This window comes from Nanorana parkeri, unplaced genomic scaffold (assembly GCF_000935625.1).
Source record: "Nanorana parkeri isolate BGI_ZX_2015 unplaced genomic scaffold, ASM93562v1 scaffold1142, whole genome shotgun sequence".
NCBI classification, from domain to species: domain Eukaryota; kingdom Metazoa; phylum Chordata; class Amphibia; order Anura; family Dicroglossidae; genus Nanorana; species Nanorana parkeri.
Genome location: NW_017307410.1, coordinates 19,977 through 33,943, shown reverse-complemented (window position 1 = coordinate 33,943; position 13,967 = coordinate 19,977). Strand labels below are relative to the sequence as shown.

At 47.8% G+C, this 13,967-nt stretch overlaps 2 protein-coding genes across 2 annotated transcripts in view; one reads left to right on the top strand and one right to left on the bottom strand.

The window, feature by feature from the left end:
- The window catches only part of LOC108796626 (zinc finger protein 208-like), a 129,685-nt gene that overhangs the window by 111,161 nt on the left and 4,557 nt on the right, over positions 1-13,967 (top strand). The gene's annotated exons all lie outside the window — the stretch shown is intronic.
- On the bottom strand, positions 1,767-7,483 carry LOC108796622 (oocyte zinc finger protein XlCOF22-like). Its single transcript, XM_018568123.1, has 7 exons — positions 7,453-7,483; positions 7,082-7,125; positions 6,870-6,972; positions 6,486-6,581; positions 5,407-5,511; positions 5,202-5,306; positions 1,767-3,322 (listed from the first exon to the last, which is right to left on the bottom strand). Exons 1-7 carry the CDS (start codon positions 7,481-7,483, stop codon positions 1,818-1,820), a joined length of 1,989 nt encoding a protein of 662 aa, XP_018423625.1. The 3' UTR covers positions 1,767-1,817.

Genomic DNA, 13,967 nt, shown 5'->3' with positions numbered 1-13,967 from the left:
CCGACTGGCGGAATGGACTTGGGAGGGGGCAGGTACAGCTGGCTCTGCCTCTAGATAGGCAGAGCCAGCTGTCAATCATGCAGCTGGGTGGATCTCGACAGCAATGTCGGGATCCGTCCCGGCTGCGGCGTCTCAGTATACTGCGAGCTGTAGCTCTCTATATACGAAGCTTAGGGTGACGGGAGGACGCTAGTTTGTGTTCTCCCGTTACCCTTAGGAGAACTATGGGGAAAGCCCTGAACCCATAGTTCTCCTTTAATCATAAAGCTCTATGATCAAGTGCACATATGCATAAAACGCTGCATGCTGATTGATGAATGAAAGGTTACACATCGATCTTCAGTAGGCACAGGAGTGCCGCAATTCCTTTTAGTCGCAGCCGCCTGTGCATGCCTATGAGAGGACATGGCTGTATGCCAGTCCAGGTACACGCTGCTTACACGTTGAACCTCGGGAGCTGGTCTCTGCATGGGCGTGCATGCTGAAAGGACTTGCCTGCTGACAGCATGAACTGTTGAACCATATTGCCATGACTCCTCTATTTCCGCACGCTGACATGTGTGGGGCGGAACTAGGGGCCTGGTTCATAGGGTTGTATGAGAGGCTGTGACTTGATCACAGCGGCTATACGGATGCATCAAGGAGACAGACCGCCTGCGTGAATGAGGTCTACTATATAGGGCCCCCTTTTCCACTGTATGTGATAAAAATAAAACTGTGGGGAAAGCGTTATTAAATACTCTTACTTTACGCTTAGCTTCTATCTACAGTGTCACACTTCCCTGTGCCATGATCCGGCACCGGGTTTTGCTTCCTGCCCCCAGGTCCTCGGCTTCCTGCCAATCAGATCTGAACCTCTGTGTTAAATCTTCTGCTGGCTCGTTTCTCAGCCTTCGAGCAACGTGTCATTTGACTTAGCCGGACCCCCCATCCCCCCCGTGTGCTATTGTAGCCTTGGATCCCTGCGGATTACTATTCACCTGCTTGGTGTCTCCTGTCATTCCCTTGCGCTCCCTGTGAGATCCTCTTCCTCCTGTGCGGCTGTTTGTCCTTTCTGCCTTGCTTCTGTTATCTCTGGACCCCTGCTCCTGTGTCCCTCTGTATCCTGTACTGCTGTTTGTGTACAGGCCTTGCCCTGTCTGTCTGTGTGTCCTGAGCCCCGGTTGTGCAACCAGTTCCCTGAGTCTGTGCGGGTGTGCTAGAGGGCCGCAACCTGGAAGCAGCCAACCATCCGTCACCATTAGAGGCTCTGTGGAAAACCTGGCCCTTCTTAGATCCTGCGCCTCTAGTGCGTCCCTGAAAACGCACACAGACTCCTAGTCCCCAAGCTTTCTGTGACTAGCATTCCATGCATCACCTCAGCCAGCAATCCTAACCCACTCTGCAAGACCCGGAACTTATACAAACCAGTGCCCCGGACCCCAGATCGTGATATACAGCACCTCAGCGAGGATGTCACTACTCTTCCAGGGAGTGCCGAGTTCTCTGGAATCTTGCTGGAAGGATGGTGACATCACCGCTGTAGTATAGAAGCTGGGGGCAAGGTAAGTATATTTAATGCCTTGTTTTCCTGATTTGTTGGGGGGTCCCTAATATGTAAGTAGGCCTCGCTTTTACTGCAAAGTCCGCTTTAACCCTCATTAATATCACGGAACCTCAATTCTGCAAGCAATGGTGGCTCCATTAAACAAGCGCTCAGCCTGAACCAGGAATCTCTAGTCACCAAGGCAACTGATGCGCAGGCCACAGGGGAGGCCACAGTGTGGACTTGATAAAGTGCAGCTAGATTTGATCTCTCGGTTGTACCTTTCCCATGCTCAGATCACCAAATCCGGAACACATCTGTGCGAACTATTTGAGACGCAACAAGGTTTCAGATGTGCGACTTTCCCTCTGTGGGGTTTTTTAAGATCTCCTGCATGAACTTTTTTGTGTTTGTTAAGATCCGCTTTGAAGTGGAAACTTTTACTGCACTCGGAGCAGGAAAATGGCTTCACCCCTGAGTGAGCTTTCTCGTGTTTGGTAAGATACGATCGGGTGGCGAAGCACTTTCCGCATTCGGAACACGAATAAGGCTTCTCGCCGCTGTGAGTTCTCTGATGTTCGATCAGGCCGGTTTTTCGAGTGAAATGTTTCCCGCAATCGGAGCACGAATACGGCTTCACGTCTGTGTGAGTTCGCTGGTGAACAATGAGACTAGATCTCTCTGTAAAACATTTCCCGCATTCCGAACATGCATGTGGCTTAACCCCGGTATGAATTCTTTCATGCCTAGTAAGAGACGAATTTAGAAAGAAGCTTTCACCACATACGGAGCAGGAAAACGGCTTCACCCCCGAATGAGTTGTCTGGTGTACGGTAAGGTATGACCTCTTAGCAAAACATTTCCCACACTCCGAACACGTATACGGCTTCACACCAGTGTGAGTTCTCTGATGACTAGCAAGATGTGACCTTTTAGCAAAACACTTTCCACATTCTGAACAAGAATAAGGCTTCTCCCCCGTATGAATCATTTGATGGTAGGTAAGATCTCCTCTTTGGGAAAAACATTTTCCACACTCCGAACAGGAGAATGGCTTCTCTCCCGCATGAGCTCTCTGATGTAGAAGTAGTAGATGTTTGAAAGAGAAACATTTTCCGCATTCAGAACATGAATATGGCTTCTCCCCCGTATGAGTGACCTGATGGGAGATCAGACGCGACCTGTGGGAAAAACATTTCCCGCATTCCAAACAGGAAAATGGTTTCTCGGCTGAGTGAGTTCTTCGGTGCGCAATAAGGTGTTGCTTCTGAGAAAAACATTTTGCACATTCAGAACACGCGTACGGCTTCTCGCCGCTGTGAATTCTCTGATGCTCAATAAGACCGGATCTACGAGTGAAACATTTCCCACATTCCGAACAGGAGTAAGGCTTCACCCCTTTGTGGGTTCTCTGATGTACAAAGAGGCTGGACCTGAAGGTGAAACATTTGCCGCATTCCGTACACGAAAATGGCTTCTCTCCTGTATGGCTGATCTTATGCGAGAGAAGATAGCCCCTCTGGGAAAAACTTTTCCTGCATTCTGAACATGAGTACGGCTTAATTGCTTTTTGGCCTGTCGGCTTTGAAATACGTTTTTCCTTATGGGCCAAACATTCGGCACTCTCAAAAGTGTCATCGGTTACGTCGGCTGAAATATTCCTTCCTGGCACTGGATGTTGATCTGGAGCAATGAGGTCTTCTTCTGAAGACACAGATGTGATGTCATGATCTTCTAAGTCACCATCTGGGAGAGTAGCAGGACGTTCTTCCATGTGGTATCTTCTGTATTGTCCATCTGGAGGGAATAACAAATGAAAGGAGATAGAGACTGTCAGAAAGTCATAAAGACTGTCAGAGTCTTCCAATCCTAATGGGATTTGTAGTTGCACCACAGCTGGAGGGCGGGAGTTTGCCTCCCCCTGCCCCGAGGCATCTCTAAGTTGGGTCCTCTGTGGATAGGGAGACCACTCCCCTACTTAGCATTGGTTGGTTCGCTACACAGTTCAAAAACATCTTGGTCCTCACCTAACCCTCATCTGGTTGGGGCAGTCTAAATTTTATTCTGAGACACTGTAACTTTCATGTTGTTGGGAAGTTGGGTGTTTATGAGGGATGTGCCAATACCGGTTTTTACTGGAATATCGATACTGAAATTCCGATTAAGGAAGCCAGGCAGTGTGTGATGACTCGTCATCTGGCTTCCTGATTAGCCGTCTCCATGCTCCCTCGTCACCAAGTGACGAGGAAGCATGAAGCCGGTGTTCTATCAAAAGTTCCAACTTATCGAGATCTGCAACTACCTGACTTCCGGTTTAGTTAGAAGAGGTTTGGCGGAGAAAGCGGTACTGCACGTACCCCACCGGCGGCATTTCCCTATACACATACTACACAGCAATAAAGGCTTAAAGTGATATTAAAGGCAAACATTTTTTCCCCTCCCCCCCCATGTAAATGTTAGCATTTACCTTAAATGATGTCTCTTATTCTGGTCTTCCTCTTCTTTCCCCATGTTTTTATGTGTCCCTCCAGCGGTGTGACGTCACTCCGCTCCAGCGCTGACTGCTCTGTCCCTCCGATCCAGCGGTGTCTGCATGCGGGTGCACGCGTCCATAGACTTACCTTGCGTCTCTGCTCGTCTCCCGGCCGAGAATCGGGAACTGCGCATGCGCCCGCCCCAAGATCCTTTGCGGCCGTACGAGCAGTTCCTGATTCTCGGTGTGGGAGCGAGCGGCGATAACGAGGTAAGTTTAAAATGATTTCAAGCGTTTTTTTTTTTTTTTACACTTCTTGCCTATACGTACTGCATGCTAGCAGTAGGTATAAGCAAAAAAAAACGGAGGGTTTAGAACCCCTTTAATTATGAAGTAGGGTCACACTAATCCAGCACGTTATTCATCTGAGTTGCCCCCCTCAAGCGGCGGCCATATTGAACGGGGCAACTCAGATAACATGCTGGATTAGTGTGACCCTACTTAATTTTAAGCCTTTATTGCTGTGTAGTACGTGTATAGGGAAATGCCGCCGGTGGGTTACGTGCAGTAGTTTTTTCGTCAAACCAATTACTTCCAAGTAAACCGGAAGTCAGGCAGTTGAAGATCTCGAGGATTGGAACTTTCATCAGAACACCGGCTTTCTGGCCAATCAGGAAGTCGGGCAACGTGTAATGACTCGTTGCCCTGCTTCCTGATTGGCCAAGAAGCCGGCTCCATGCTCCCTTATAACCAGGTGACGAGGGAGGATGAAGCCGGCTTTCTGGCCAATCAGAAAGCTGGGGGGTGCAGGTTATGACTCGCCGTCCGGCTTACTGATTGGCCAGCTTCCCGACCAATCAGGAAGCTAGGTGGCGAGTCATTACACGCTGCCCAGCTTCCTGATTGGCCAGCTCCATGTAACGAGGAAGCATGGATCCGCCTTATCAGCCAATCAGGAAGCCAGGCAGCGTGTAATGACTCGGTATCGGCCTAGGCATCGGACCATTTGGCCGAGTACGAGTACTCGCCCAAATACTCGGGATCTGCACCGATACCGATATCGATATTAGTATCAGTGCATCCGTAGTGTTTAATCATCATCCCGCTATCCTACCTGTGCTCCACCATAACGACTCTTAGAAGACAGATTGCATGAAGGAGAATCCATGACTCTTTTCTGGGTTTAGTGTTCATGTCACTTACTTGTGCTGATCTCCATGGGCATTTCTTCCTTTTTAATCCTCACATGTCCTTCTTCCTCCTCCTCAGGTTTGGCATTTCTTTGAGTCTCCCTGTTGTCTCCGGAGTCTGTGAATAAAGAGATGTGGAGGGCGGAGAAGAAGAGATTGTTGTAGTGACTGAACAAGGAGAATCTGTGGCTCTTCTGGATTTAGTGTTTATTACTCACCTGGGCTGATCTCTACAGAAATGTCCTCCTCTTTTATCTTTACACATCTTTCTTCCATTTCCTGAAATTTGGCAGATCTCTGGGACGCTCTGGTGTTTTCATGTTCTGTGAATAAAGATATAAGTGATGCTTCCTAAAAATGAAATGCATAAAGAGACTGTATGTCAGGGGAGGCAGATGGGTCACATATCCTAGCTCAGGGTGGGCAATTAATTTTCTCAAGTGGCCACATGAGAAACTGAGACTGATGTGAAGTCAATAAACATTGACTTTTCTACATGCTGGAGTGCTTGTGATCTTTTTTTGGACTTATTTTGCGGAGGCATCCGCAGTCATTTCAGCACCCATCCGACAATTAGGGTTTTCTATCCGGTCAGGAGTGCGATGGGTGTGTATGTTTTTTGATGTGGACAGCCAACGCATTACTGTGAAGGTGCATAGGCACACAAACATAAATAAATTGATAAAAGTCTCCGATGGATGCAATTAATAATTAGTTGGCCCTTATCGGATTTCTTCCTTACATTGGTTGTTCCCATCAGAGTGCAACCCACTTTCGTAATTAAAGTAAGAGGACACTCTGAGGGGGGCAACTAATGTAAGGCGGCACTCTGATGAGGAGTCCTAGCAACCAATACCTGCAGAGGAGGTGGACACCTGACATCTCTGGTTGCTAGGACACCAGCAGTCCTAGCAACCAACCACTGAAGAAGAGAGGGCCTGCGCTGGGCTATGGTTTGCACTGGATGCACCGGACTTGTAGGCCGGCCCATCCACTGTCAGCCAGCCATAACCGAGCGCAGGTTGGCGATCGGTCCCTGTCTCGATCACAGGCCGGACAGGGGCAGCCAAAGGGCCGGATGTGGCCTGCCGGCATAAAATGCCCTGGTCTGTCCTAGCAAGTAATACACTGAGGCAAATCGAAGTCTAATAGAGTTTAATATCTGCAGACATCCCCATTGCGAACATGCTTTTAGCTCACTGCCATCTACTGACAGTGGATGGGGGTTAAATTATCGCAGTGACGGAACAAGTAGTATTCAAAGATTGGTTTCTGCATTTGTTGTTTTATTACTCACCTGCATTGTCCTCAGTAAAAATTTCCTCTTCAACCTTTGCATATCCTTCTTCATCCTGATCAGCTTTGACATTTCTCACTCTGGTGTAATCATGGTCTGTAAATAAAGATGAGAGTGAAGCCCCCTGAGATGTATGAGAGACCCCAGAGAGTGTGTGTGGGGGGAGACTGGTCACGTTTCTTGGCTGGGAACATACAATGACATGATGTGAGGAGGAGAGCCGGAGTCTAATAGAGGCTGATGGCTCCTGACTCCCCCCACTAGACACATTCCGTCCCCCCATTACTGTCTACTGACAGAGGAGGGGGGAGAAGAAGAGATTGTTGTAGTGATTGAACAAGCAGAATCTGGGACTCTTCTCTGGATTCAGTGTTTATTACTCACCTGTGCTGATCTCTGGAGCGGTTTCTTCCTCCTTACACAGCTCATCTCCCATCTCATACAGCTCTTCTTCATTTTCCACTTTGATGACAATGAGTTCTTCATCCTAATCAAACAAAAAAAAAACACATATATTTTATCAATGTCTGAGCTACATGGAAACAAAAACAAAAAAATCTATTTATTTATTTTTTAAGATCCTTATTTCAGACTACCTGATCATCCTCTGGAATCCCGTAATTTTCCTGTTTAAAACCCCCTGAATACAGGGGATGGGTCTCAGGGATCTCCTGATGTTCCTGTGTGGAATCCCGGGAATACAGAGGACGGGTCTGAGGGATCTCCTGATGTCCCTGTGTGGAATCCCGGGAATACAGAGGACGGGTCTGAGGGATCTCCTGATGTTCCTGTGTGGAGTCCCGGGAATACAGAGGACGGGGACATCTCTCTGGGGCATTCCTGTTCCTGGATCCACCTGTAGGAAACACGCACACTGACTGAATACATTGTTTCTATATCTTTATATCAGAGGATGTGTGTATCTAGGGGGATCCTCAATACTCAAGAAATGAAAGTCTCCTCTTACCCGGTGATGTGAGAGGAGGCTGGTTCTCCATTATGATACCCATAAGTAAGTCATTTTCTTTTTAAATACTTCCACTCATCTTGCCTGCAATGCAATACAATTAGGTCATAATCAACATCCAAAGAGTATACTCCCAACAAAGTATGTGTACATCTGGTTGAGTCACAGATGTGCCAGGAAAAATACCTAGCGGTAATACCAAAGGGCACAGGACCCAAAAAGCTGTTTGTTGAATGTAAGACATGTTCTAGGACGCCATTAGCGGGAGGGAGTTTCTTGGTTTATAAGCTTAGGCCTCATTCACGTGGACAGGCACAGCTGTACGGCATGCTCGACCATGCAGAAACTTGCTGCTGGGAGGGACAGCTAGTGCTCATAGCCATACAGGTAACGCATGCCCTTGGACACAGGCAGTCTCTGTCCATACCTGGATAGATGTGCAAGTTTGTGTACATGTGCTGGACAATTAACGTAACAGATGTAAATGCTCCCAGCTCTCTGGCCGTAGCTCCAGCCTTATGTGGAAGTGAGCAGGTGGTAGAGTTGGAAGATGAAGTACCTTTTAAAGAAGAGGGGAGCCTGGAAAAGGGCAACGGCAGAAGCATGGTGTTGGATACCGGACAGCCAACATAGCCAAGTCACAGCCCCGTATGTAGAATTTGCCAGTCTCTGGGAGCAGCTCCAGTCTCAGGTGGAAATGATGAAGGAGGCAAACCTGGAAGACAAGGTGGGATCCTTGATTCCAGGTGAAACTGCTATGAAAAGCACATGACTGGCCTTCAGGACAGAGGTAGCAAAAGGACACCAAGCAGCTATACCCAAGCCACAGCTTTTAGGTGTCCAACCCTGATTCCAGGTCTTGGTCGAAGTTATAAAGGCAGCAGAACTGGAAGGAAGACCATGCTGGCTTAGCTAGTCCCATGTGAAACCACTAGGAGTCTATATCGTGTCCAGCTGTAATTCCAGCCCCAGATGGAATCAATGAAGGCAGCAGAACTGGAAGGAAGACAAAGCTGGCTCTGCTGGTCCCATGTGAAACCACTGGGAGCCTATATTGTGCCCAGCTGTAATTCCAGCCCCAGATGGAATCAATGAAGGCAGCAGAACTGGAAGGAAGACCAAGCTGGCTCCGCTGGTCCCATGTGAAACCACTGGGAGTCTTGGACTGGCTTTGAGGATGGTGATAGCCACTCAGCACTGGGTGGCCATCAACATAGCTATGCCATTGCTTTGTGGTGTCCAGCCGTAACTCCAAGTCAAAGTGATAAAGGCGGTGGAACCAGAAGACGAGGTGGACTCCACTGGTCCCAGGTATAACACAGCACTGGGCGGCCATCAACATAGCCAGGCCACAGCTTTGTGATGTCCAGCCGTAACTCCAGCTCATGGACAAAGTGATAAAGGCGGTAGAACCAGAAGACGAGGCAGACTCCACTGGTTCCAGGTATAACCGATAGGAAGAGTCTTGGACGACCGCTAGAAACACCAAGCAGCCGGCAATATAGCCAGGCCAATTCTATCTAGTGTCCAGCTGTAACTCCTGCCGCAGATGGAAGTAATAAAGGAAGCAGAACTGGAGGGCTAAAATGGCTCCGCTGGTCCCATGTGAAACCACTGGAAGTCCCGGACTGGCTTCAAGGATGGTGGTAGCCACACAGCAATGGGCGGCCATCAACATAGCCAGCCCACAGCTTTGTGATGTCCAACCGTAACTCCAGCTCTTGGACAAAGTGATAAAGCCAGTAGAACTAGAAGACCAAGCTGGCACTGCTGGCCCAATGTGAAAACTGGGATTGTGGGACTGGCTTCAAGGATGGTGAAAGCCACACAGCACTGGGACGCCATCACCATAGCCAGGCCACAGCTTTGTGATGTCCAACCGTAACTCCAGCTCCAGGACAAAGTGATAAAGCCAAAAGAACTAGAATATGAGGCGGATTCCACTGGTTGGAGGTATAACCGATAAGAAGAGTCTTGGACGACCGGTAGGAACACAGCACCAAGCCGCGGGCGATATAGTCAGGCCAATTCTATCTGGTGTCCAGCTGCAACTCCAGCCGCAGATCGAAGTAATAAAGGAAACAGAACTGGAAGACGAAGATGGCTCCGCTGGTCCCATGTGAAACCATTGGAAGTCCCGAACTGGCTTCAAGGATGGCGGTAGCAACACATCGACAAGGCCAGGCCACTGCTTAAGACTTCGAACAAGTCCGTTTTGCCATATAAAATCTACCAGGGTCACGTTTGCAGAGCGGCTGTGTAGGTGGCATAGTGGCGGACCCGTCTGGTAGGGCAAAGCTGAGGTAAAACGAACCCAAGCTGAATTCCGCAACCGAATGACAAGCCCGGCATGGGGCGCCTAATTCTCCGACGCATTGGCCTAGCCCTGTCCAAAGCGTCAGATTTATTTTGAATAGAGAATGTGTTTATAGGGTTCCAGAGAGTAAAATAATAACCTGCTCATCGCCCAGGGCTTGCAGCAATCTTCATCAATCTGCACAGAGTGCTGGGACCCTTTCATCTGTCCCTAATCTAATAATAACAAGCCATTATTACCTCCTTCTCACTGGCCAGGCAGCCTTCAGCCTCACAACCCCACCAGCAGCTACCAGGACACAAGTGGAAAATCCTGTCAAGTTTTCTGATTTGTCAACAAGATGGCCGCCAACCTCCCTGACAGACCCAGTCCCTCTGCGCGCGCGCGTCTCCATGGCAACCAGACACAGCTGAGCGGCCAAACAATGCGCGCAACCGCCGCAGAGCGGAGACAGCTGAAAGACTGCCTTATAAGGAAAACCCCGCCCACTGGGCTGCTGTTTTCAGAGCAGCCGCTAGAGAGCGAAGCTGTCACCAAACAGTTTCGCGTGACGGCCATTTTGTTGAAGACCAGATATAAACGATATTTACGATAATACCAACAAATATTAACAAAATAGGCCATAAAATGTTATCTTTACTATTTCCTGTATATTGCAATACATTGGCTAGGTTTATCCTTAATTCACCAAGAGATAGAGCAAACAGTTTAGAGTAGGCGGACATTTTCTTGTAGCCCATCCGAGGAGTTAGGCATTATTCCTGCAGTTCAGGAACTTCCAGCTAGGGGGTGTGTGCCTGGAGAATGGCTGCCCAGTGAAGAAGAGGTAATAATGTCTTCTTATTATGAGAGGAGGAAGAGAGAAGGGGTTCCAGTATTCTCTGTGGGGGGTTTGGGGGTCATGTTACCTCAACAAATCATCATCTTCCTGCAAGACCTCTGATCTGTAGAACATTAGATGGTGAGCTCTGTGGGGTAGAACAAGGAGGTTTTTGAAGCTAACACTCAGAAAAATATTACGTATTTTACGCACATTTGCCATCTATAGTAAAGAAGTTGGTGTGGCCAGTGCCCATGGTGAATCGGGGCTAGAAAATTAATCAACTTCAACTCCTTGCAACACTCCGAGGTGTAAAACACATCCGTAGAATGTGGCTTAAAATACACGCAGAGATATCCTTCTAAGAACAACGGGTAGATATCTGCCTACTCTTCGAACCGTCGTAGAAGAACCTGGTGCCACCAAGATTGGTAGTTGTGGTGCCTAGATCATCTGTATACTATACAGTAGAAAGAAGGCTTCACCAAAGAGGTAAGGATCATTCACACTTGTCGAAGACTTTCCAACAGTCCCAAAAATGTCCTTATGCCACCGCCAGTGCACCCAGAACTTGGAACTGGGGCCAACTGTGGCTACCTTATCACTGAATATGGCGAGCAAGAACTTCTAGGTTCCTTTCGAACAGAAAGAAGCTTCCATCTGATACGGTACACTCTATGGTCAAAGGCATGTGGATAGCCCTTCAAACGATTGAGATTAGGTGTTTTTGGTGGAGGGTACTGTCAATGCTACAGCCTACAATGACATCTTAGACAAGTGTATGCTTCCATCCTCGGGGTAACAGTTTGGTAATAGTTTCCAGCATGGCTTTGCCACTCTGTACAAATCCAGGTCCTTAAAATAAAGTCCAACCAGTTTGTGATGGAGGAACTCCAGTGGCCTACCCACAGCCCTGATCTCAACCCTACTGAACACTTTGGGATCAATTGGAGGGACAATTTCGAGCCAGGTCTTCTCATCCAACATCAGTAGCTGAACTAAATTTTGGCTGAATGGCAGAAATTCCCACAGACACGTTCCAAAATATTGTGGAAAGCCTTTTCACAAGAGTGGAGGCTGTCATAGCTGCAGTGGCCAAGGGAGAAAACCCAATACTCATGGTTTGGGAAGGGGCTATTGAACAAGATCATATAGGTGTGATGATCAAGTGTCCACAAACTTTTGGCCATATTGTGTATTTCATCAGATGGGTATTTAAAGGAAAACTATGAGATGAGTGATTTCCACTCACCTCATAGTTCTAGCCGACCCATGACAATGAGACTGTCACAGGTCGGCTCAGTAGATCGGAAGGTGATCGAACACATACGGGGTTCGCTCACCTCTCGATCCTGTCACGGCTCTCTGCCGTGACAGGGGGAGAGGCTGGATTCCCCCTACCCACTCCGATCCACCAGCGCTGACTGGCGGAACGGACGGGGGAGGGTACAGCTGGCTCTCCCTCTAGATAGGCAGAGCCAGCTGTCACTCACGCAGCTTGGCGGATCTCGACGTCGATGTCGGGATCCGCTCCGGCTGCGGCGTCTCAGTATACCGCGAGCAGTAGCTCGCGGTATACTGAGTTTAGGGTAATGGGAGGACGCTAGTTTGTGTCCTCCCGTTACCCTAAGGAGAACTATGGGGAAAAACACTGACCCCATAGTTCTCCTTTAATTGAATGCTGCAAGAGTTGGTAAGTGGAGGCATTGCACTGCCTGAGGCAAGTTTTAGGTTTACAGAATTCCTTTCTAGAGGGTCCTACCACCCGTGGCCTTGGTTGATATGGCCAACCCATATTTCTGGTTCTGCACGGGATGCTGTATCTTGGAGGAACTTAAACTGCTTTCAGCCTCATTCGGTGAAATCATCTGGAGAAAAACCCTTTTTAGTTTATGTTTACTGTGGAGATCAGTTAGACTTTTTTTTCCTGATATGTTATGTTTGGAGAACAAAAGGATGATCTTTTTGAATGCTAGGACCAGCAAAGACTGTCTAAAACTGTTCTTTCATAAAGGACCCATTTTGATAAACTCTCAGAATAAGAATGTTTAAATTGTAATGAATTAGTTATTTTTGATTGTAACTGCTCCATGTCTGTAGTAACTTAAAAAAAAAAGCCAAAAATATGCCCCTCAGTAAAGGTTGAATAGAACACAATGGGAGGAATTGATCAAAACTGGAGCAGACAGAATCTGGAGCAGTTGCCCATGGCAACCAATCAGCTTCTCTCTTCAGTTTGTTCAGTTCAGCTTTGAAAATAAATAAAAGACAGAAGCTGATTTGGAATCATGCACAGCTGCGCCAGAATTTGTCTGCTCCTTGTAAGCAACAACTTATTTTTTTACTTTTTGTTTCAGAAGCATCTTTAATGTTTGTCATAGTAGTGTTGATTTATTGCTTGGAAAGCAAGAGGAGTGGAAGTATCTAGAAGGACACAAGGATCTCTACAAGGACGTCATGATGGAGAACCGGCTGCCCCTCACATCACCGGGTAAGAGGAGACTTTCATTTCTTGAGTATTGAGGATCCCCCTAGATACACACATCCTCTGATATAAAGACATAGAAACATTGTATTCAGTCAGTGTGTGTGTTTCCTACAGATGGGTCCAGGAACAGAAATACCCCAGAGAGATGTCCCCATCCTCTGTATTCCCGGGATTCCACACAGGAACATCAGGAGATCCCTCAGACCCGTCCTCTGTATTCCCGGGATTCCACACAGGAACATCATGAGATCCCTCAGGCCCGTCCTTTGTATTCCCAGGACTCCTCACAGGAACATCAGGAGATCCCTCAGACTTGTCCTCTGTATTCCCGGGATTCCACACAGGAACATCATGAGATCCCTCAGGCCCGTCCTTTGTATTCCCAGGACTCCTCACAGGAACATCAGGAGATCCCTCAGACCCGTCCTCTGTATGCCAAGGATTCCCTACAAGAGTATCACATGATCTCAAAGGATGATCAACACGATGGAACTAAGGTTCGTAATGAAAACTAATATTTGTCTGAAATCCAGATGTCAATATAAATATGTTGTATTGCGTTTATCTAGAACAAGGGACTGATTGTTATCAAAGTTGAAGATGGAGATGACATGTTCGTCAGTGATGATGAGCTGTGTAAGAAGGAGGAACGTTCTCCAGAGATCAGCACAGGTGAGGAATAAACAGTAAATCCAGAGAAGAGTCCCAGATTCTCCTTGTTCAGTCACTACAACAATCTCTTCTTCTCCCCCCTCCTCTGTCAGTAGACAGTAATGGGGGGATGTAATGTGTCTAGTGGGGGGAGTCAGGAGCCATCAACCTCTATTAGACTCCTCACATTATGTCATTGTGTGTTACCAGCCAAGAGACATGACCAGCTCCCCCCCCCC